This window comes from Thunnus maccoyii, chromosome 15 (assembly GCF_910596095.1).
Source record: "Thunnus maccoyii chromosome 15, fThuMac1.1, whole genome shotgun sequence".
In the NCBI taxonomy this organism is placed as follows: Eukaryota; Metazoa; Chordata; class Actinopteri; order Scombriformes; family Scombridae; genus Thunnus; species Thunnus maccoyii.
This window is the reverse complement of record NC_056547.1, coordinates 17952318-17977360: the sequence shown is the minus strand read 5'-3', so window position 1 is coordinate 17977360 and position 25043 is coordinate 17952318. Positions and strand designations below refer to the sequence as shown.

Genomic DNA, 25043 nt, shown 5'->3' with positions numbered 1-25043 from the left:
TCAAAACAACAAGCTGGAAGATTCTAAAGTGCTGCATAGGTTTGAGGAGAACAGTAGAGTTGGGGTGGTAATTTCTGTGGGTTCATCACTATGAAATAGTACAGCGTAGATCACGGCAGCTTAATACTTCTGTACTTTCACTTGTAATCGGGCATTTACACAGAGTGCTATTGCTACTTCTACATAAGCATCCGAAGTTTTCACGCACCACTGCATTTTATATATTTTGTACCTATGCAGCTCAGTGCATACTAAGCAGTACAATGTTCCGCTGCCAAAATCAAACCCCCAAAAATCAAAGGGTTCAGTTTTGCTCCAGGTGTTGGAAAACAGTTGGTCCACCGCTAAAAATGTGACCAAAGCAAACTTATCTCCTCCGAAATCTAAAGCCCATCCGGAGGGCCTGCAGAGTGCTCTCCTTGCTAGCCTGTGTGATGCTAATTGTGCACACACGAAACAGAAGCTCCTCCCCGGCTCCAGACAGAGGAAACCTGATGCCTTTAAAAGCCAATAAAAGCATAATGGAATCTAGAAACCCGAGCATCTCAGTCCATCACATCTCAGCATGAGGTAGAGCTGAAACGCTATATGTACCTCCTGAAATGAAATTGACTTGAAGTTGTTTGGAGCCTCGACAGGCTGAGGATATAGGCTTCACAAAGTGGATGGCTGAGAGTGTGTGCTTCACGCTTTTGAGTGTTAAGTGTGTGAGAGAGAGAGCGTGTGTGTGTGTGTGTGTGTGTGTGAGAAGGCCTGGTGATCTCAAACCCTGAAAGTGCCGAAAAGTACTGAAAAGACATCTCAGCGCGAGCATGGTGCGAATGTGTGTGTTTGTGTGTGTGTGTGTGTGTGCTGTATTCCAAGGGTTTTACAATGAAGGCCGTTGCTATGGGCAACCTTTGCCTTTCACAGAAATTCCCATCTCCCAGGGAGAGGCTACCAGACACACACACACACACACACACACAGTCTCTCACACACACGAGGGCTGTAACTACATAAGCAAAGGTGTTATGTAACGTCAAATAAACAACCTCAAAAACAACATCAAAACTGTCTAGCCCCCCCGCCCCCTCCTCCTATCAGTCCCTCCCTCTCTGCCTCTCTTCGTCTCGCCCCCTGGATCCACAAACTCTGTGCCAGTGTATCCCCGTCCTCGCCCCATTTTCCTTTCATCTTAAACTCCCATTTCTTATCTCAAGGCTAGCCCCCTAAATTCAGCGTGACTCCAAAACACACACACACACACACACACTTTTAAATAAACACACACCCAACCCCCAAGGCGGCTCCAGAGCCCACCCAGGGGCCCCTTTTACAAGTCCCCTATACACACATTTAATACACAACAACGTCCGGGACACACTGTAGCTGCGGAAGATCGTCTGCTGTTTGTCTATTTTCAGTTTTGGAAGTGGTGTGTGAGTTCAAATGTGCATCATCTATGTTTATCCTAACCTTTAACAGTCATATGTAATCACCCTCTGTGCCTCAACATGTTAGATTTATGAGCCGATATTATAAGTGTGAATTCACAGTATGGCGGGCAGCAGTGCGTCACTATATTTAATTACAGCGTGTGTGTGTGTGTGTGTGTGTGTGTGTGTGTGTGTCTCTCAATGGGTATAATCACAGGTTTTGTTTGTGGTGCGTGTGTGTATGCACACAAATGCCCCAGCAACCCTGCCTGTTTGGGTGGGTGTGTGTGTTTTATGTGATTTTGGCGGAATCGAATAGGGCCAGCTCTGCATTTTGCCTCCGTTTCAGGAGCTATAAACAGCTGTACTTTCTGCCTGCGCCACATAGCTAACTAACCACAGCGAGACGCAACGAGCTCTCCACCACCGCACACATAACCCGGGGCCAAAATCATCTGTATGTTGCCCTCAATTTCCCTCCACCACTGCATTTTGTTCCCATTCGTTATAAATGGAAACTGTAAGATGACAGCCATATTCCGCTGTAGCTGTGGGAGTGAATGCAATCCTGGTTTTTGGCAATGTATGAAGCCCTGCCATTGTAAGACAAGCGATGCCAGTTGGAGTCTTTTTAAAACAATCTGGGACCGTGGAGGATATAATTATGTATACTTGTGTAAGAAGAGAAGGGGAAAACATCAAATTGAGGGACAAAAAACACAGGAGCGGACAAATATAGTGGTGGTTGTTTTGGGGGTAAGTGTCATGTTCTGACAAAGCAAGCACAGGTGCGTCCTCTGAGGGACGTTATAACATTTCCAGTGACTCAGGTAGACACCTGATCTAAAGCTGACATCAGGTTTTGCATTAAACATCTGATCCTATACACTCTGCTCGCCGCTCTGTGAGAGTGTGGACGTGTGTGTATCGGCTCATTTTACAGATACGGAGCCCAGATTTTACACCTGACCCGACAACGCTGTGGATTCACAGATATTAATATTCCACAGAAGCTGATTTGTTCAAGATTTTCATTTGGGATCAGAGTGGTGGGAAAAAAAACTGCAAGATGATTAATGTGTGATATTAAAGTGGCAATACTGCAGCGACCTGACAATGACAAGGTGTGTTTGTGAAGGTTATCTGACAATTACCAGCATGTATGTGAGGGAAACAGATCATGATGTGTGTGTTTTGTCCGCAGGAACAATGGGTGTGTGCAGCTCAGCTAATGCTACAGTGCAGGAAGCCAGATAACAATGGGAGGCAGAGGTAGTTATAGAGACACATTAATTCTCTCTCACACACACACACGCGCGCGCAGTGCTGGTGGAAGATTAGCTGAGATGTGTGTGACGCAAAGATGATTTCTTTTTTTTTTTTTGTTGATTTTCCGGCTGGTCCAGCTCAGTTCAGAGGAGATCCCCTTCAGGCTAGCTGGGCAGATAGAGAGCTTCATTGTGATTGACTTCAAATGCATTCCTCAGTAACCCGAGTGGCTGCTGCTGCTGCTGCTGCTGCTGCTGCACAATGCCTGGCACACACACACACACCCATGCATACACACGCACAAGCATTATGAATCTCCCGATACAGTAGACGCAATGCTGCTCTGCTATAGAGAAATAATCACTAATTGTGCTTTTTAATATGTGAGATTTTATCTAGAGCGAATGTTCTCAGCTGCTGCGGCATCTCTGAGCTCTCAAACTGCGAAGAATAATTTGAATACTGGCACCATCTGTGATTCCCACTCCGCTATCTGTCCCTCCGTTTACTGAGGCAGCAAACAGAGGGACAGATAGAGGAGTTGAGGGAGAAGCAAAGCCTGAAATACAGTTAAAGATACTGAGGTCATGTCCACTGTATTGTTTTTTTCATTTAGGTATGCAATGAAACAACTTGTCTTCTTCTCAAATGATCTGGAGGCATTACAGCATCCTAAAATGCATCTTCAATGAAATTACCAATCAATCTAATCTATCTAAACTTAAGCACACCACAGTCCGACCGATGCAGAGATTTAACCTCCATATGGCTCCTGACCTTTTTGGTCCGTAAGCCCTCAAAATGACGCAGCGTCTGCTGGTGTCACAGGTTGTATCTGTCTATAAGTTGTGAGCAGTTTCACCAAAGACAGATTTTCCCTCAGATTGTTTTATTTTAATAAAGGTTAGTGACCAAGAAAGTTAAAACTATCTGGTATATCACAAAAAAAGAAAAGACTGAAGAAAAGTCAGAAAGAATGAAACCATATAATGTATTTTTCTGGTTGCTGGTGGACATAAGCAGCTTTATATATGTCACATATTCAATATTCCATCCAATCACATGTTGATGACATGTCTCTGTAATGTTAGGCAGTCTATAGAAACATCTGGCATACATACACCGTCGTTGAGCTCTGCCTTCAGCAATTAAACTCCCTCTACCTGCTAAGCTTTCTCCTGTATATTAGCTTTTAGGTGTATGTGAATCATATGGGGCCAGAACAGCAACAGTTTAATTCTGGCATCAAAAACAAAACCTGAACTGAAAAAGGAAACATTGGCGTTGAAACACTATTGAGAAAATTTGTATTGGCACTGAAACAAGTTCCATTGAAAAGTAAAATACATGCATTAAAAAAATTACAATCATACGATCTTACTCTTATTTTATTTGGATATTTTTTGCATCATGATTTTTTCTTCATGTCTGTCTTATTTCAGTGACAATTTTTTTAGGTTTTTTTCAGTGTCACTGTTTTTCATTTTCAACTTTCTGTCACTGTCTTGGCGTAGAGAGGAGGGCTCTTGCTGGGCATACATTACCCAGTATGCCTTGTGGTCCGACAATGATGTCCAAGTGCGATGGCATCACGGCAGAGATTTTGAGCCATACTGTTGTAATTTTCACTGTAGGACTGTTAATATGTCACTTTATTAAGATTTAACAGGAGAGAAAGTGACCATGCAGATTCCCAAAATGTAGTCAGCTTATCCAAATAACGTCTTGTAGAAGACTGTAATTTTTTTTAATGCCCTTTTTTCAGTGCCAGTACAACTTTTTCTCAATACAAGTGTTTCAATGCCAATGTTTCCTTTTTCAGTTCAGGTCTTGTTTTCAATGCCAAATTTTATTTTTGATGCCAAAATTTAACCGTCTCTGTTCTGGCCCCAAAAAATTGTAAATGTTGCTTTTAACACGTGTTCATTTCATTAATGGTGTGTGTTTCAGGCTCTGTTCATGGACATTGTGTGTCAAGCTTGCTCAGATACACATCTCCAAACTGAATGTGTATTATTTGTTGCAATGAACGGTTGAAACCTCGACGTGGGTGTCCCGACTGAACTAAAGTGCTGGTTTTCATATGAATACGGCATGATAGTTCTGGCTAAAACACAATAATCATCTGGCAGATATTCGAGAGCCAGAATGAAGTAAAATGATCTTTATGGACCACATTTCTATCCTCCCTGCTGTTTAATGCACCGTAGGCGGAGTGCTCACGCCTCGTAAAGCGGCTGCTGATTCACGGTCGTCTCTGTGTCTGCTCCTCTCCGGAGCCGTCTGACCCACGCTGATAAGAGTCGGAGAGATAGAGCCACGCTGTTCGCTGACAGAAGCGGACTGTTGATAACTCACCTGGAGACGGTTAGAACGATTGGTGCATACACTCCAACTACTTTGTGCGCCTGCAGGAAAAGCTGCAGCCTGTTTACTGTTTGTATTGTTCCACACCCATATTTCTTTCCGGCGTGGATCCCTGACCCTGTCAGAAGTGACCTCTAATCTCCTTCCATCTTTTGCTTTTCCGCCTCACGTCTCACTCTCCGGCCCGCTCTTCCTCTCTTACCAGCTGGGCAGGTTGGATGTCCGCCAACCTGAACGCTAACACACTTACAATCAGACAAGGAGATGTGAGAGAGAGATAGAGGACAGGCAGTGTGTGTGTGTGAGTGTGTGTGAGTGAGTAGGATACCAGGTGATGGCCTGGTTAAGACACCTGCCACCTTCAGCAGAGATTAGCACAGAAAGCCTCTGCACAATCACACTGCTCACACACTCGGTGACACCTTTTAACACACACACACACACACACACACTGACGGTCGAATGTCGAGACAGTATCTTGTAGCGGTGACGTCAGGCGGCGCTACTGTGAACCTAAAAACACCTAACACCTGCATGCAACAGCCAAGGGGGTCAAAGTAATCCTGTCTCAGTCTAACTAGGTGTTATAACAGCCTAAAATATACTCCAGATTATGAACAAAACAGGCCGCTGGGCACAGACACGCAGAAGGCCTCCTCTTCTCACGACAGCACCCCCTCACGTCGTTGGCGGTTGTTTTGCATGTTAATTTTAACTCAAGAGTTCTGTTGTTGGTTGAAACTATTTTGTCGACGCTTAAGGATGAAGAGACTCTGACTAAATCCTCTCCAACGCATGCAAAACTATGTATTACAACAAACCATCAAAGAAAAAGAAGGATGATTCTGCTGTCAAATACATTTAAACTGCTTTACTAAGTTTAACGTAGGCTTACTGTAAGTGTGCAGCTGTATTAGGAGAAAATGAAGAAAAGTACAATGAATATTTATATCAGATTAAACACAGGAGATTGGGATGTCCCCACGTTTAACTGAACTTACCAATGAACCACTTTAAAACTTCGCCCTGGTAGGCCTGTTCAGTAATGCATGCACTTTGTTATAGTGCTTAACTGGGCCCCTAAATCAAACCTTCTCCTCCCAGCTTGCTGTTTACACTCTGACTCTCAAGTATGACACAATAAATGATGCCCTGCCTTATGTCAAAACCCTCATCTTGTGGCCTGCAGCCATCAAAATGATTTCCTGACTATATTACAACACATTTATTGTAATATCTGTGATGAGCATCTCCTCCTGTGAAATAATCATTTCAGCTGCCAGGCTGCTTTTTTGGCAGCGAGCCAAGTTAAAATAGCTCTAATTTTTTTGTAATTTTAAGTTAAATTATCACTTAGTGTCAAGAGATTCTTAACATTAACAGCTGCAGCGGGAGGTCATGAGAAGTCATCACTCGTGTGTTTGGGAGAAGGAACCCGCTGAGCAATTTTACACTGATTAGCTGTTTAAAAGATGGGAAGTGTTTCTGGATGTCTTGGATAAAATCAGACTACACGAGGATTAAGAGAAAAAGTGTGTCAGGTGCCAATATTTCCCACTAATCTGGGGCTTTTACAACAAAAATAAAGTTTGACATTCATAGCTGCTCTTGTTATTTTTAAATATGTAATAGTCTAAAACTGCTATTCAGCGCCAAAAAAGATTCTTGTGGACATGATGCTGCATGTAGCACTGAGTGGGAAGGTAAAAAACGCTGATTTAGTCCCCAGCCAAACACATTCTGATCTTTTCCGGCATGTTTGTCTCATTTTTTCACACACGAGTGCTCCCTGTGACCAATGAATGTGAATCACTGAGTGAAAACTGTAAACATGTTCGTGTACAACAGCCAGGAAATGAGTGAAACACTTTTTCCCCCGCCCCTATTTTTAGTCCTTTCTGCCGATCAGATTCCAGATAGCGCTGCTGTGGCTGATCCAAATCACAGCCACATTGGCTGTATTAATTCCCCTCTACAAAACCTGTGGGAGGATGGCATTACATTGGCTCTAGTTTGTTATTCCAGCTCGCTCGGGCCCTAAAGCTTCTCAGAGCTGCACTGAAACCACAGCTGAAAAGCATCCAAGCACTAATATTATCTTTCTACACTGAGTTATAAGGACAAAGATGATCTAAGTGATGAATGCCCTTATGGAAAGTCATGCATTTGCTAAATATGGTATGTGGTACAGTGAATGGGCTTGGTCAGAGAGCTGCAGGGATAGAACTGGTGCACAGTAGAGAAAAATCAGGCTTCTGGATCACTGAAAGGTAATTTTAATCCATCTTCATGAATACAGACTTTCAATATTCATCTCATGTAAGAGACACAAAGCAATAGACCCAAAATTAAATCCATTTATGGCAATATTTGGTGTAGGCTGCCTCCCCCTCTTTCATACAATGGATTGTAAAGTTCAGAGTGTTCAAATTGAGGTTTGTGTTTAAATGGATCATTTAAAAAAATGTATTTATGTATCTATGTATGTGTAAGCAGACATTTTGACCTCTTTCTATTCAGACAACCTACATTCTTCTTTTATACACTTCAACTGCTTTCACCCATTACATTAACAATGTGGCAACTGAACTGATTTTTACCTTTCAACTGACACTTCAACTACTTTCAGATCTCACACTTCAACTGACATTTTGACTGCTTACACTTGAACTGTCTTCAGTATTTCCATGCGAACTAAAATTTCAACCATTTTTACTACTTTACTGCTTTTATATCTTTTATTTTAAACTGATGTGTCAACTGCTGTTTTCTCTTACTCTTAAAAGGTAAATTCTAGTTTATTTCAACCTGATGTATTTCCAATCGTAGCTCTATGGGTCACGCTAACTTTGCTCTCGCCAGCTCCATTATAGCGATTCATGGAAATGAGGAATCGCTCAAAGAGATGTACAACTTTCCAAATAAACATGATTTCTACACTAATCATTTTAAACATTTGTCTCAGGGTCAGAACAAAATAAACACAGAAACTAGCCGCCCGTGGCAGCCATTACGGCTAACTGCGTAGGGATCTATATCCTGAATAAATGCAGGCTTACTGAATCACTCTGCATATTCATCCATTTGTTTACATTTATGAGGTTGACTTTCACCGTGGTTACTCTATTCTAAGGAAGCTCAAAAAAATAAGTGCAATGAGGGATTATCCCACGTACTATTATGAGGACAATAATAATAATAACATGAGGTCAATTCACTGTGACAGCCAATCGTATTTGTTCCAACAGAGGGGACACAGAGAGAAACTCAATCGAATGGAGGAAAAGGAAAAACGAAGAACGGAGGCAGAATGACAACAACATTTCTCCTTTCAATCCCTACACTTCGACTGACACTTCACACCCTTTCAGCTCTCAGCTCTTCACCTTTGAATGATAAAAAAACTTCTTCAGCTCTCCTACTGTTCAGTTTACTGTACACCTGCTTTCAGTGCTATACTTTTGGGTCTAATTTCTCCATTGAACTGACAACTTCAGCTCAACTTATCAACTATACTAAGACGGACATTTCAACTCCTTTCAGCACTCAAACTTCAATTTAATCACTCAGACTTACTGTAAACTGACACTTCAACTTCATTCAGCACTGATATTTAGACTGAAACTTCTTCCAGCCCTTCATTTTATCAGCTATTTCAACTAATCAGTAGTTGTATTTGAAATGCTGCTTTAACTGTTGCTGTGTTTCTGCAAAATCACATTTTTTGAATCAACCTTGCATTAAACTATGTATTTTTAATATAAAGGGCCTATTGCAAGGGCTATTACTTAGATACTTATGTTAATATATATTTTTCTCTGTTGTTGTTGTATGCACTGTTACAGGGAGGATACATTAATAAATAAAATGTTTTTAAAAATCAATGCAATATTCTGTTTCGTGTTTGAAGTGAGAGCGTGATCAGCTGGACAGCGCTGAAAGAGCAGCGACTCGGGCCCTCGGAGGCAGAGTGTGTTTAACCTGTAACGTCTCGGCGCCTGCGACAAAACGAGCAGCTGACACTGGAGCCGCAGACTCAGTGGGGGTCACATGACTGTGTATGTGTAGCGACACATCAGCTGGCTCGAAACCGTGTAATGGACTGGAGCTGTGAGACCTCTACACACAGACACACACACACACTAATGCAGAGATCCACTCATCGCTCGGTGGAGTATAGAGGAAGCGGTATGATAGGAGGAGGGGCGATACAGACAGCGACAGAGAGGCAGAGAGATGTATATCTGTATGTAGGACCCAGCTGTTACACTAATCTGACAATCCAATAGGATTAAAGACCACATCTCAAGGCTACTTCACACACACACACACATAAAGAAACACACAGAGACACACACACGCACACGAGGCCCCTCTGCGTGGAATCCTCCTCTATTATAAATGACCTTATGAAACATGCATCTCTGAGTGAGTGAGTGAGTGTGTGTCACTATCCTGCTGCCAGAAATGCCTTGAGAGTCTGGCACAACTGCCGCTCCCACACTCCACAATATGCCGTGCATGTGTGTGCTTATGAGGGTGTGTGTGTGTGTGTGTGTGTGTATTAGAAGTTTTGTCCATGGTGTTTAGGGAGTGCCAGTGTGTGTGTGTGTGTGTGTGTGCGTGCGCTGGTGAGTGTATTGATGTTTGGTTGGTGAAACGTCGCAGTGAGTAGTGAATACTGCTGCTTGGCTGGTCAATGACTGCGTTTTTGTCGCTGCCTCTATGAAGTGCTGGAGAGAGGAGAAGGCTGAATGCGGATTTATATGTGTGTGTGTGTGTGTGTGTGTGCATGTATGTGTGTGTGATTATAGCCTGGCTCAATGGGCCTATTTCTGTAGGGCCAGTGGGAGGGCGTGGCGCCTGTGGCTGGAACTTTTCTCGTGTTTCTAAGGAACTTTTCAAAAGGGCTCAGAAATGTGGCTGCGTGTGAGAGAGAGAGAGCGCCCCGCGGACCATGATGCCTTTGTGTAGCCGAGAGAGAGGGGCACTCAGTGTACACTCAGAAACGGTAATCAATGGTCTCTTCTCAGCCCCAAAATCGAAAAAACCTTGACACATACACACTTACACGAGAAAATGCTCGCAGACGACGATGATGAGAATCACATTTCTGCCCATATGCGGTGATGTGAATCACAAGGCATCGTCTGCGTGTGTGTTCACATAATTACAGCTTGTGCAATCAGGCTAATGACAGTCATGCGACTTTACAGACCCCGAGGAAGAAACAACAAGGGGAAGGAGAAAAATCAATGAATAAAAGGCAGAATTTTAGAGAGGAAGAGGTACAAGTGGAGAATACTTGAGAGGGGGGAAAAAAAAAAAGATAGGCAGGCATGATGGGATGGATGGACCCAAAGGCGAGGCGGTGGGGTGTAGAGGGTGGGGGGGGGGGGGGGGCGGAGGACAGGGTGGAGAAGGAGAGAAGAGTGTTTTTGTCTTTGATGCAGGGGAGAAAAATCCAATCAGCTCTGTGTAATTCAATCTGGAATGGAAAGATGCACCTTTGCAAGTGTGAGCGTGTGTGCGAGAGGGCATGATGCGTATTATCATCATGCCATACCTCTCTTTTTCCCCTCAAACACACACACACACACACACACACACACACACACAGAGAGAGAGAGAGAGAGAGGAGGTAAACAAACTGCTGCTCCAGGGGCATCCCGAGCAGCTGACCTTGCTACGCTCTCTTGGCTCCTTCCCATTGGTTGACTGACTTTGGCAAAATGGCACCCAACCGCAACCCTTGGAGCAGTTTTCAGGTCGCTCCAGAAGCCAATGACTGCAGGCCAAGGGACTGTCAGCGCAGCCAGATAGTTGATTGATTTTTCATGTATCATAACAGCCCTTGATATCGAACACTAATTACGCAGATTGTGAGATCTGGCGGCGGACTGAACTGGAGATAAAGCGAGAGCAGCATTCAGTCTCCGTCTTAATGGGCTGCACAGACTGAATGCTTGTGACCTAATCAGATATTTATCATGAGATACTGATTAACTCTAACAAATCAATGTCAGAAGACTTCAGTGAATCATGAGTCAACATGAGAAACTACTGAGGGACATTAGACATTTTCTTTCTCCTGACTGTTTCAATAAATGACTCATGTGTTGCCTCAAAGGAAATGCAGATGTCCATTTTTTTTATTTTTCATTATCTGATATAACAGAATTTAACAGATCCTCTATTGACCCTTTATTTCTATCTATCTATGACATAGCAGTTTTTTCAAAAAATTACCACAATGACCAAAAAGAGAAATGTATAATCTATCAATTCAGATATTATACGATCAAATTCATGCAACTTCTTATAGTACTAACAGTCCCTGATGTTTTTACATGGTGAAAGTATCCTGCAGGTGGAATAGTGGGTGGTAAAAGGTTAAAAAGACAGAAAAGACACCAAATTAGACTCTTTTTTGTTTTATTCCTGTAAATACTCAAATGAAATAACCCAGGAAGGGAATATCACTCCTTATCATTCAAAGAGTCCACCTAAGGGTCACATTTTAAAGGAAAACTTCGACATTTTGGAACATTTTGCTTTCTTGGCAAACAACAGCCGGGTGTAGTGACCATGTACGGTGTCTCAAAGTCTTGTCGTTGCAGTGCGGTTGCCAGGTTTGGTACCATAGCGACTGTACAGGGAGCAACACCAAAACCTGGACCTCACCAATAGTATGTGGCAAAGTTTGCTTTAGCTTGAGTTTCTGCATAGAACCACTGAGTGGAGAGATAAAGTGTAATCAAAAAATAACTCCAACACCCTTAAAACCACATATTGTAATTTCTATAATTCTGTTTATATGGGTTAAACAAACAAGATACATAATGTAAATATGAGCTTTAGTGGTGCTGGTAGGCATATTTCTCTCGCTTTACCCTGCTTCCATCTTTATGCTAAGCTAGGCTAACACACATTCTGACTCCAGCTCCATAATTGATGCAAAAAACACCTACAAATAGGCATATTTCCCCCCAAAACGTTCAACTATCCCTTTAAAGAGCTGTAAGCTAAACGGATCAGGAAACACCGCTACATGGATTATTAAGCAACGTTATCAACGTATTCTCTGGGTAGACGTAAGGAAGCAGATAATGAGGATTAATGGGCAAAATGTGCAGAACAGATTAGATATTATTCTTATAGGAGTTTTCCTGTTACTACTCAGACAGCGTGATCATCCTCCTGCCTCTCGCAGCTCAAAAATAAATATTATTCAGCTTCAGGTGAGAGCGCTCATCCCGGGTTGTTCTTTAGCGGCACAGTTAAAGATAGCCTCATCTCTCCGCAGGCTATATTTCTCACTGACTAATTAATTAAGAGGTATATTTAAGTGACTAATGGCTCGAGAATGATTGTCTAACAGAGATTAGTGCTCAGTATAACAATTGGTGATCATTAATTTGTTGGTAGTGGAGGTTTTCGTTTAATCAAAGTGTGATTGTGGAGCTCGCGAAAGTGGTCGTTGTCGGTGTAAACGAGTGGAAAAGTGTAACCGGAGGACAGGGAAATATATGGGTTATGATACGATCTTGCTCTTACAGCCCTCCTCTCTCTTCTGTCTCTGTGTAATCCTGTCCAGGTTGTTCTCTCCATTCAATCCGTCTCAGCTGTCCTAAGCTCTTTACAGGCCTGCGTTAACCACCACCGTCTCTCTCTCTCTCTCTCTCTGTGCTGCTGCTACCAATCCATCCATCTCCCTTTCATTTTCTCTTTTTTCCCCCTCGTCAGCTCCTTTGCTCTTTTATCATTTCGCTCTACCTAAAGCCAGTCCCTTCCCTGTTCATTTCTCCTTCTATTTTCTGATGAGCTCTTCATATCCTTTTACCACCGTCGCATATTAACAAATTCTGTTCTCTGTCTGTCCTTCCTTCCTTTTCCTCTCCGTGTCTGCAGCATTTTGTTCTTTTCTCCAATCTACTTTTTTTTTTCTCCCATCCTCAGCCGCCACCCCTCCTTTTATATCACTTTTGTCTGCGATTGCCTCTGACCTCATTCCCCCTTTCATTCTCTTCAAATCTCCTCTCCCTCCATCTCCAACACAATATCTAATCACTTTCAAACCTGTCGCCACACCTTTCTGCTTTGTCCAATTTTACCACCAAAAGTACCAACATGCTGTTGAGATACAATTTATGTTGAGAAATAACTAAACCAAACTACTCTGTATCACAATAGGGCTGGATACTGAACCATAATACTTGTTTAATAAGTATTTTGGGGGCGTTTTAAGCCTTTATTTGATAGTGGGCGATAAGATATGACAGGATATGAAGGGAATGACGTGCAACAAAGGTCTCTGGCCAGAATCGAAGTGGGGAAGTTGCAATCATAGTATAGCATATACTTTTCCCAAACCAACAGAAACAAGTCAGTAGCAATAAGTAGTAGTATCAAGTATCAAGAGTATCACCACTGCAAGAACATGAGTTTTTTTCATCTTTTTTTATCTTTTTAATCATTTTGAAACAAGGCCCGTGTATCGAATCTCAAAACTTCTTCCGTACTGACCGAAATGCGTCCATTGAGTTTTGAAAACTGTAAAATACTGAAAGTTGGCATCAAATGTCTGATCAGATTCATAGTCATGTTTACTTATTATTTAATCAGATAATTACTGATTTATAATTCCAGATTTTGACGATTTTAGAGTGAATTTTATTTGGACAAAGCCCTTGTGTGACATTTAACACTGGAAAACAAAAGGTTCAGTAGAAAAAAAAAGTTTTATGTCTATATATGTACAGTATATACATATATCTGATTGAGGTATCAGATAAAAGTATTGTTTTAGAATTGGTTCTGTCATATCTGCACTAGTATCAAAGAATGTGAAATTATAAGCGGCCCAAGTCGCCATCAGTGACAGTTAAAGCAAACTAGAGTAACTATTTTGATCAATGATTTGTGGTTTAAGTCGGTTTTCACACCGAGGATGTTTTGGTTGTCAACTGTTTGTCAGACAAAGCACGACATTGATAAATGAGTTGATTAATTGAATAAACAGTCATCAGTTTAATTGATTATGAAAATACTCATTAGTCGCAGCCCTAAAGCAAACTATTAATCAACTACTGCAATTTGTCAAAACACATAAAGAGTGTCAGAAGAAGTCCTGCCTCTCCTGTGTCAGCACCTCCTCCTCCTCCTGCTGCGTATCATGTTTCAGCGTTGTGTGACCTGTCAATCTGTCGCGTGTATCTGCCTCTGTCATATCATGTCCTGTGAGACAGATACCCCACTCAGTCCGACAATTATCATGTCACACACACACACACGGCTACATAAACAAAACACTCGAGGACACACTCTGAGAAACGCACACGGAGTCGGTGTCAGTCATCCTTTCAGACCTGGGTCTCTGCTGGCTAAGATTAGGGCTAATCCACAACTGTTGGAATGAAAGATTAAGAATGAATCACCTGCTGCCGCAAACGTGTGTTTATGTGTGTGTGTGTGTGTGTGTGTGTGCGCATGGAGGCGTTTAGAGAAAGGCCCTATGGGAAAGAGAACCTGCTGCAACCCCTGAGCAATATTACAGAATCCCAACCCTCCCAAACACACACACACACACACACACACACACACACACACACACACACACACACACACACACACACACACACTTTTTCACTCTTCCACATACACACACACAGCTCATTAGCTTCAGTTACTTGTTGAAACTGCAAATGCCTTTGAAAGAGCCCTTTAAAGTACTGGGGTTCAAAGGTTTACTTGAGAGGGTCCACACACACACATACACACACACACACACACACACACACACACAGCGGGTTTCAGTGTCTGTATTTAATTGGATCGATGTTCTTCCCTCATGGCTTGCCAATAATTGAGGGGACGTGAGTAACATGTGGGAAGCCTTTTGTTACTAAGTTCCGGTTTATTAAGACAGCCAGAGTAAACGAGGAGCTCTGCAGCGCCAGCGGAGGAGGAGGAGGAGGAGGAGGACGAAGACAAGGGCTGGTGGGTGGATGGGTGGATGTGGGGGTGTAGAGATGGATGGATGGATGGAGAGAGGAAAAAACGTTGCAGCAATGAGCTCCTGACCTCGTTCACTCCTCTGTCGGGACGTCGGCTAAATAATTCAAACACACACGTACACAGTCACATGCCTTTCGCACACAGTATTTCTCGCTCTCGTTCGCACAAGCAGCCGCCCTGTGCTCTGTCTTCACCTCCTCTGCCTCTGTTTCACATGTAAACATACGCGCACATGTCAAAACACACACCTATATAAAACCTCCCCTTTGAGCAGCTCTCAGGAAGCTCTCTGGACTTGAAGCTTGAAGGCCGGATCTATAAATACTACACTTCCTGTGTCCATTCTATAACCCCGTGACCAATTAAGCACACACACACATATACACACACATCAGTATGCAAACAAGTAGATCTCTGTCACACACACACACACACACACACACACACACACAATGAAGCTCTGAGTGTTAATGTTAATGAAATTGATTAAATATTAGCATCAAAAACCTTTTTTATCTTGATAAAAACAACACAGATAAGACTAAATTAATCTCTAAAAAATGAAAGCAGTGATTAATTCTTCATCTCCCTTGATGAAAAACATGCAAAAAAAAAAAAAAAGAAGTAGATATCTGTAAATTAAAAGTGACAAAATCTCTCTGTTATCAAAGAAAAAGATGAAGATCGTTTGAAAATAGAAACTGTAACTCCTGACAGATTAAAGACAAGACAAAATGAAGCAATGACAAATTGGGTGTTTACGGTATATCCGATCTCGCATGTTAAATATAACTGTAAGCGTATCTTTTTCATTGTGTTTTTCTCCTTCGGGTGCTGACCGGAGCAACCGTCAACACTCAATAAGACGTGAATCCTGTTGATCCTGTTCAAATGACTGTATCACCGCACTATCAGCCATTCAGATTTTCTGGCAGATATCAAACTCTTCTGTTTAAATTTGGCCTGACGTTCCCATTGTACTCCATCTTTATGTCTTCCTGCACGGCCTTCAAGATGTTCCCCTGAGAAGACGCACTCCCCTGCTTCCACTGGGTCTTCATTTACGAGCACTCTACCGCTATTACGGGCAAACAAACTTACCGGGCTTTGAAGGGCCGTAGTGGCCATTTTCTTGTCTCTACCAATGACAAGCAGCCGAGGAAACAGGTTCCTTGCACAGAAAATGGAAAGCAGAAGAGATTTGATGTCATTTGTGGCCAACAGGAGTTTAATATACAACGTTGTTCCAAAGATTTATCCTTTGCTGTTTTTGCTATGCTGCAGGAAGACAGCATTGGGGATTATACACACTGTTTTTGTGGCTAAATCAATACAAAGGTCAGCCTAAAATTCAAATGAGGGCAGCAATTAATGATTATTTTCATTGATTACAGTAATAAAGGTTTTTTTGATGAATTGCTTAATCGTTATATCCACAATCAATCGAATCCTAAATGTGTACATTTTTTCCACTATGCAGTGCCTTCAAAAATTTCACAGTGGAGCGAAAAAGTAGTAAAACTACCCGATGCAATGTGTCACATTTTATAGTGCTGGAAAAATGACTGCCGTGTGATTCTACATCTGTCAGTGATGCAAAACAAGCATGATTATTAAGTGTCCAAATCTCAATTTACTGCTCAATTTAATGCTAATGTCCATTATACAGGGAGCAGTGAATGAGCAAGGAATGAGAGAGGGGTTTCAGACATGGCGTTAGTCTATAAAATGTAAAAAATAGTTTAAAAAATATACCGAAATGGATCCAAAAAGATATAAAACTAAGAACAACAGTAAATCCTCAAATTTGAGAAGTTGGAACCAGTGAATGTTTGTCTGATAAATTAGTTAAACGATTAATCAATCAGTCAAAATTGTTGCAGATTAATTTTGTTTGAAAAAAACAATCCAAAGTCAAGGTCCCCTTACTAGCTTTTTCTGGATCGTTATTCAGGGGACCAAGTTTGCTAAGTTGTCATGGAGATTGTATCTGTTGACATGCAGGCTCAGCAACTGCTTTGGATCAAAATCATAATAAGTACCAAGATGGACGAAGACCGTGTTGAAAGCTCCAGAAAAAGCTAGAAACCGGGACCTCAACTTGGGAATGTGTTTGTCAAACTTCTGTCTCCAGAGACGAAAAATTTGCAAATGTAAAGTAGCTGCAATAATTCCAATTAGACAAACAAACAGGCCAACAGATGGAGCGGGAGATGGAGGGAGGCGTGTGCTGGAGGTCAGATGGAGGCCAGACTCTGAGCGATGACACGCAGGGTCCAGTCGGGAGTGTGAAGGCCGGCTTTATCGCAGCCTCAGCCCGCTCTTATCAGCCGCCTGCCAGGAGCTTCACATTCCAGCAGTCCCGTCGGACTGCGCTGAGTTTCAGCTCCGCGTGACCCCGCCCATCCGGCCCCTTCATTAACATAATTACCCCGTTGTCCCGGAAACACGTCAGACAGGGATGCAGGGACACACATACTCTCTTTCTAACAAACGCACACACTAATAATATGAGTGAAAAATGATAATAGCAGAGTTAATATTCTGGTGGAAGGCATCTGTGATTTGCACTCTGTCAAACACACACACACACACACACACACACACACACACACACACACACACACACACACACACACACACAGGTTTGTTAGTGGGAAGGAGGCGCCCTGTTTCTGGGGTTTTTATTTATAGCGAAAGCTCAAACACACAGAGATCCCAGAATGCTTTGTGGTTTTTGAGCCGGCACTGCGTTTATGCTCTCTAATTTAAAGTCCTGCAATAGCACAAACACACACAAACACACACACGCACACACACGACTGTAAAAGTGAGACACAACTGCGGCTCTATTTTTTAATTTATTGTAGTGGAACAGATGGGCAAGAGAAGAGAAGAGGAGTGGGAGGATGAAGAGAGAGGAGAAAAAAAAGGCAGAGACGGGGTGGAGAAGAATAAAGGAAGAAAAAACAAAGATTGAATGAAAAAAAAGGAAAAGAGTTTAGTCGGAAAATAAAGAATGAGATATGAAAAGCTGTGAATGAGAGAAGCAACAGAAGGAGAAAAAAAAACAAAAAAAAAAACGAGCCAAGACAGAATGAAAGAGAGGAAGAGAGAAGGGAGAGGAGAGGAGAGGAGAGGGGCGATAAAGCCGTGACAGCGGCAGCCGTGCAGGTTGTCATGGCGACGGCCGTGGAGAGCAGGTAGAGCACAGTCTCCTGGGAATGAGCAGTGTGTGTGCCTCCCTCCCCCACCCTCTCTCTCTCTCTCTCTCTCTCTCTCTCTTGCTCTCGACATCCCTCCATCCTGGCTCCGTTACCATCCCTTCATCTCCATCTTTCTGGCCTCGCTCCATCCCCTTGCTGTCATCCAGCCCTCGTTTTCCCCTCCCTCCTTCCTCCCATCCAATCCATCGCTCCGTCTCCATGTCCCGAGATCCCCCATCTTCTCCCTTCTTTCTTTTTCCCCCTCGTCTCACCCTCTTTTTCTTTCCACTCCTGGTCCCTTCCTGGACTCTACTGCCTCTTTTTCTCGTCCTCTTTTGATCTTTCTCTCTTTCTCTCTCATCTAGCATCCCCATCTAACCATCACCTTCACTCCTTTTTCCATCCTCCATCCTCCTTCTTCCCTCTTTCTCATTATCTTGTGGTCCTATAAACCTCCCCTTTTTTTTTCCATTCTTCTCCTCTCCCTCCCTCCTCTTGTCTCTATATTCATCTAACCTCCCTCCCCAGAGAATATGTATGTGAGTATGTCTGCGCAGTGCTGCCCAATTACTGCAAGGGGAGACCTTGTGTGTGTGTGTGTGTGTGTGTGTGTGTGTGTTTAGTATCTACTCGTGCTGTGTTTCGAGCCTGTTTTGACCTACCTAAAAACACCTCCAGCATTCCCCGTCTCCCTCTGACTCACTGAATCAACAAAACTGCTGCACACCACGACTATTCTCGAAAACGCAGCCGGTGCGGCATATGTGTGTAAAGATAATCAGGACGTTAATGTTAATGTGCATCGGTGCATATGCGTGAGCCAGCATGTCCGCACTTGTGTGTGTGTGTGTTGCTGGTCATGATGAGAGCAGCCAAAGTTTCCAGCTGGATGAATTCAGGCTATAACTGCATTCTTTCTCATACGTGGGATGACTTGATCACAACATTCCTTGGGGAAAGTTTCGTGTTTCACAACGTTGTGTTGGAGCCAAGTGATTGAAGAAAACAGGTACTTTCTACGCCGTGACTGGCAGCGTGAACAGAGATTTTACAGTGATTAGACGGAGCTCAGCCAGGGTGCAAGTAAATAACATGTATTTATGTGGTATTAGGGCGATTATATCGGCATTTAGCGCCAAATAACAAAAAAGGGAGGATAGTAATGGACACAAGAGCAACAAAATATAATTAAAAACAATGCAATAATGTTAAAAAAAGCAAAACACCAGTTAAGAAAAGTGAGGGAACAAAGAAAAGAAGCTTTTTTTTATATGTAAAGTTTTGGACAAAGTGAAATATTTAAAGCTAATTGGATGTTCTAATGGTGAGAGTTTAGAAAGTTTAGGGGCAAAGACAGCAAACGTTCGGTCTCCATTTTAATCCGAGCTCTGGGAACATCCCGTTGACACTTTAAATGTGCTCAGGAGGCTTCAGTGTGTAGTGCCTGATGGGTAATAACTGAAACTTTACGCTGAATTTTAAACTCCACTGGCAGCCACAAAAGCGAGACTGAACTGGAGTAATGTGCTGCCTGCACTCCTGGAGAACAGGCTGCAGCATTTTTAACCAATTGTAGACGAATGAATTACAATAACGTAGTCCTGAAGAGAGAAATGTGCGGATTAATCCTTTTTTTTTTAAAAATACTCTCCACAGGGGACGGAGGGGTTAATGTTGCCATCACTTTTCAAAACTTATTTTTGTCTCTTACACTTTAAGTTTCAGTTTGATTTACTCGCTGGAACCTTTCAGAGACTGTTCAGCTGTCAAAATCCATATGAGAGAAGAGAGGAGGTGCAGAAAAAGTCGATATTTATATGTGTCGCCTTCATTTTGTCACCGTGAGCTCACAGAAATAAAACTTTATGAGCACCAGCGAAAGCTTTGTTGATGTTTCTGGCTCTCAGGCTACAGGCTGAACTATACACTCTGATAGTCTACACAAACACAACTCAGACGCTCAGGCACGGAAAAAAAAAAAAGACCTGTGTCAAATATTTTGTTGAGTTTTCCGCTAGATTTGAATAGCGAGCGTGTATATCTCAAGAAACTGCTTGTTTTCTGTCATTGTTGGTTGAAAACACTCGACTTCTGAAAGCAAAAATTTGATTAGAAAAAGAATAATTGCTCAAAATTCTTACTATAAATATACAAATTGAGACTAGACTCAAACGCAACACCTGAATTCTTTCTATACAGTTTAACATACAAACTGTGCCGTATTGTGTTGAGTATTTTGACTCTTGGGGGCCAATAATGAAGGCCTCTGTTTAATCCTCACTAAAGTTAAGAAAGTTTTCCATACAGAGCTTCTAGTTAGCGATAAAACTCCACATTTTGTTTTTTTTTTGTGTGCAAATTCTAATTGTTCGTTCGGGCTCAAAGGGAGCACAAACCGAAATAACAGGTATTGTGAAAGCAGGTTTCTCCGTCCCCACAAGCTTGTTATCAGTCTAATGCTAAATGGGAAATTCCGTTCCCTCTGAGTTGAATCACAAGCTAAAACTTTATCCACGAGAAAGAAAAACTAATTTCAGTCAAATGTGGCACATCTGCCAACCAAACTCGGTCCTTGCCATGTGATAAGAAATTACTTTCAGATATGAGTGAGCAGCATGTGTACCCATCCAACACACACACACACGCACAAATAGCCGAAGGGAGGAGACGAGGAGAAGACGAGGAGGTGGGTGGGGGGGGGATGTTTTTCTCACTGAAAGCTATCATTATTCTCTCGTTCTCTGTCCGTGCTCCCCTCCAGACGTTGCTTTTTCTGAATGTAGCTCCGGATATGAACCATGATCTCTTTCATTTCCTCCATCCACTGGAAGGTGACCCCCACACCTCCAGCCATCCTTTCTCACACACACACACACACCTGAAATACCTCCTCTAGCTTCAGAGTGTTTTCTACCTGCCAGCTTATGTTTGTGGGTGTGTGTGTGTGTGTTTGGGGTGTGTGTGTGTGTGTGTGTGTGTGTGAGGGGACTTTGTCCTCCAGGAGAGTGAGAAGGACCTACTTCCTGTGTCAAATTGCCTCTAACATTCCACACTCTCCCTCAATCCGCCTCGCTCGGGCTATTTTTTCCTCTTTCTTGCTCCTTCTCTCTTTCTTCACCTCTCTATGGGGGGCTTTGTCTTCGATCGGAGGCACAAAACACTGATTCATTCCACGAGTTAAACATGATCCTCAAGAACACAACGCTTTTCCGCCTCACACTCGCACACACACACACACACGCGCTCTCTCTCTCACATCATGCACTCTTCAAGGAGCGAAGGCTGGCGAGAACAAGTTTTTGGCAGTGGAGATTCACTATTTTTGAGCCTACACGCAGACAGATGGACAGTCAGTGCTCTCATGAAGGCAGACGGATGCACACACACACACATACACACACACACACACACACACAAACACACACACATAAACAGGCTATCCATGGGACACAACAGATGTCTGTGGGAAAATCAGTCTCCCATGTGAAATATAGCCATCCGGATATGATGTCACAACTCCGATAACAGGAAATACCCACAGAGACACAACACCAGGGACTACTCATCAGAAGAAACACACACACACACACACAAACACAGACATTCACTTGCTTTTAAGCTAAGGGGCATCTAAAGAAAGATCTTGTCAGCAAATGCATGTGACCATGGATCGTGTGTATCTATGTGTGTTCAAGGCCTGCTGGGTTGCTTGAGGTGAGTCTTGCAATTATAAGAGTGTTGACATGTGTGTGTGTGTGTGTGTGTGTGTGTGTTATAACACTTGCACCCATCTGTGCACTCCTAACAGTATATCTTTGAGTGTGTTTGTGTGTATGTGTGTGTGTGTGTGTGTGTGTGTGTGTGTGTGTATATGTGTGTCACACCTGTCTCCATCTGTACACTTAAAGACAGATTAGGTCAGCTCGAGGCCAAGGACCTTTGGCAAAGATTACAACCAACTGACCCAGTAATAATCAGTGTGTGTGTGTGTGTGTGTGTGTGTGTGTGTGTGTGTGTGTGTGTGTGTGTAGTGTTGAAAACCAAGGCCAAAACCAGTGGAGCATCACTGTAGAAGCAACTGAATGGAACATCACTCAAAGAAGTGGACTGTAGAGGGGCTCTGTGCCAAAATCTAGTTGAGAGATCTCAGATATTTTTGTTTCGATTGTGCTCATGTGTCAAAAACTAACATAACTTAAAGGACAAGTTCACAATTTTTTAAAGTCTTTCTTAAAAAAAAAACAGTCAGGCACCCAAATGAACATAGAAACAGGTTTTTCTCGCTGTAATCATTCCTCTTTCATAATGCACTTACAATGTCAGTCTACAAACTTCCTTCTGTGCAAAACAAAAGTTTATCTGAAGCTTATATGAAGCTTCGACCGTCCAAATGAGTCAGTAGATATTTTTAAGCGTTACAGCCTTTTTAGAGCCAAAGTCCATCTTCTTGTTACTATACTTCCACCACAGTTCAACAGAGAAACACTGTGAGGGAATTTGATGCTGAGAAGACTATAAGTGTGTCAGAAATCCACTTGATATGACTAACTCAGACAGTTGAAGCATCATATAAGCTTTTAAATGCATTTTTGCACAAAATAACTGTGTGGACACACTGTGGATTTGAAGGGGATCTTTTAATAGCCGGTATGAACAGGAGGAATGATTACAGCATGGAAAACCTCTTTCACTGTTTATATGGGCACCTGACAGACTTGAAACATTTTGAACTTATGCTTTAAGAGAAGTATCTGGTTGCACTGGTCTTAATGGGGACTTGGAGGCATCAGTACACACACAGGTTGGGTGTCATGGAATGAAGGAGACGAAACATGAACTCACTATTCAGCACCAGAAACACACTATCACAGTACTACAGGGATGTATTCTGAGGAGTTCACATTCAGAAGTAGGCCTAGATCTGATTATTTTTGGTGCCTGCTTCCTTTTCTCTCAATGATTCAAGGAGCTTCCTCCCTCCTCTTCCTCCACCTCCTCCTCCTCATAGGATAAATCTGGATTAATCGGTAGCGGAAGGTGTGGGCGTGCTATATAGGGGGGGGGGGGGGGGGGCGTGAAGCTCGGCGTGGATGGTTCCGGAGAGGAGGTGTGCTTGGAGAGAAGGGAGGTGGGGGGGAGCACGCGCATTCCTAAATCAGCTTCCCTCCTCGCGATTCCCGATGACATCATACATCCAAGCCATCCGTTCGCGCACCGCATCGCCGTTAACTTCCCCATTACCCCACCCACTTTTTACCACAAACACATACTGCCGCACACACACACACACACACACACGCACACACACAAACACCTCCGGTTCCAGCGGGAGGATGCTCGCGGACAATCCGGACAATAATACCGCCGCTGTTATTTGGCAATTAAGGGAGCGTGTACCTCACAGGTTGGAGATCGGACATCCAATCAACCCCTCTCACACACACACACACACACGCACACTCGCACACACACACATACACACACGCGCGCGTCCTACAACGCGACTACCCGGCTATAAAGTCGTTAAAGCCGCAGTATGACTGGAGCCCCCAAATTAACGGCAGGATGTGAGCTGGTGACACAGACACCACATACCGAGGCACCGCACAAAGACCCGTAATCAAGCTCAATTAGAGATTACCCGCTAATTACTGACACACACACACACACACACATGCACGCACACACCTCCTGACTCGAGGGGACACGCAGGCCACAATAAACCCCGACAGAGACACAAAGCCTGGTGTGTGTGTGTGTGTGTGTGTGTGTGTGTAAAAGCGGGGGGCGGGGGTGTGTGAGGGGGGTGCAGGGGAGTCGCCAGCCCAACGGGAGTCACGGACGGTCAATAAGGGCTGATATGTAGCCTGGGTAGAGTGCAGGATTTCCTACAGATTACCGACCATCACTGTCTCATTAATGATAGCGCAGCGCACTCATACACACACACACGCGCGCGCGCGCATGCACAAAAATGACGGGCTCCCGTGTGCACAAGAGCTCCCCGGTTAACAAAGGATCTGAGGCTCGTGCTTACCGTGGTGGCGTGAGCAATCAGCGCCGTCAGCGCCAATAGACAAGGCAGCTTCATGGTCGGGGTGCGCGGGCACAGCCTCCCGGTGCCGCCGCTGCCTTCACGGGGGTTCGGGGAGGTGGGGGGAACAAAAGCTGCCGCTGCTGCCGCTGCTGCTGCTGCTGCTCTCGGTGTCTCTGTAGTCTGTCCAACTTCAGAGCGCGCCGCCCGTCCGCGCGACCATCCGTCCTTCTAGTCGGGCTTTTTAATCCAAGGCTTCACGCGCTGCTCTGCTGCTGGTCCCGGTCACCAGTAAACCGGAGATTTCCGCGAGGCCTCTTCTTCCTTCTCTCCGTCTGTTTCTCCGAGTTTTTGTGCTCGAGACCTGATAGATTTACTACCGGGAGACGCCAGACCTCGTCTCTCTTTCTCTCTCTCTCTGACTCTCAATTCATACACAGGCTCGCTCTCTCTCTCTCTCTCTCTCTCTCTCTCTCTCTCTCTCTTTCTCGCTCTCTCTCTCTCTCTTTCTCCTCCCCCTCTCCGGTGAGGGCAGGATGTTCCGTATGGCGACGCTGCTTGGCCTGGGAGTCTGGCAGGAGGAGGGGTGTGTGTGTGTGTGTGTGTGTATGTGTGTGAGTGTGTGTATGTTGAGACAGAGAGAGAGAGAGGTGGGGGGGGGATCTCCGCGAGCAAGGGCGAGGATGCCCCCTGCAGCTCGTTTAGGCACCCGCAGCCCTAAAGTAGCCCCTT

At 43.6% G+C, this 25043-nt stretch overlaps 1 protein-coding gene across 1 annotated transcript in view; it reads right to left on the bottom strand.

The window, feature by feature from the left end:
• Positions 1–24888, bottom strand: part of sdc3 (syndecan 3) — a 38391-nt gene extending 13503 nt beyond the window's left edge. The window contains exon 1 of the mRNA XM_042436381.1: positions 24315–24888. Coding sequence (XP_042292315.1) covers positions 24315–24368 — 54 coding nt within the window. The 5' untranslated portion in view covers positions 24369–24888. The remainder of the gene's footprint in view (positions 1–24314) is intronic.
• Between the last annotated feature and the right edge of the window lie 155 nt (positions 24889–25043).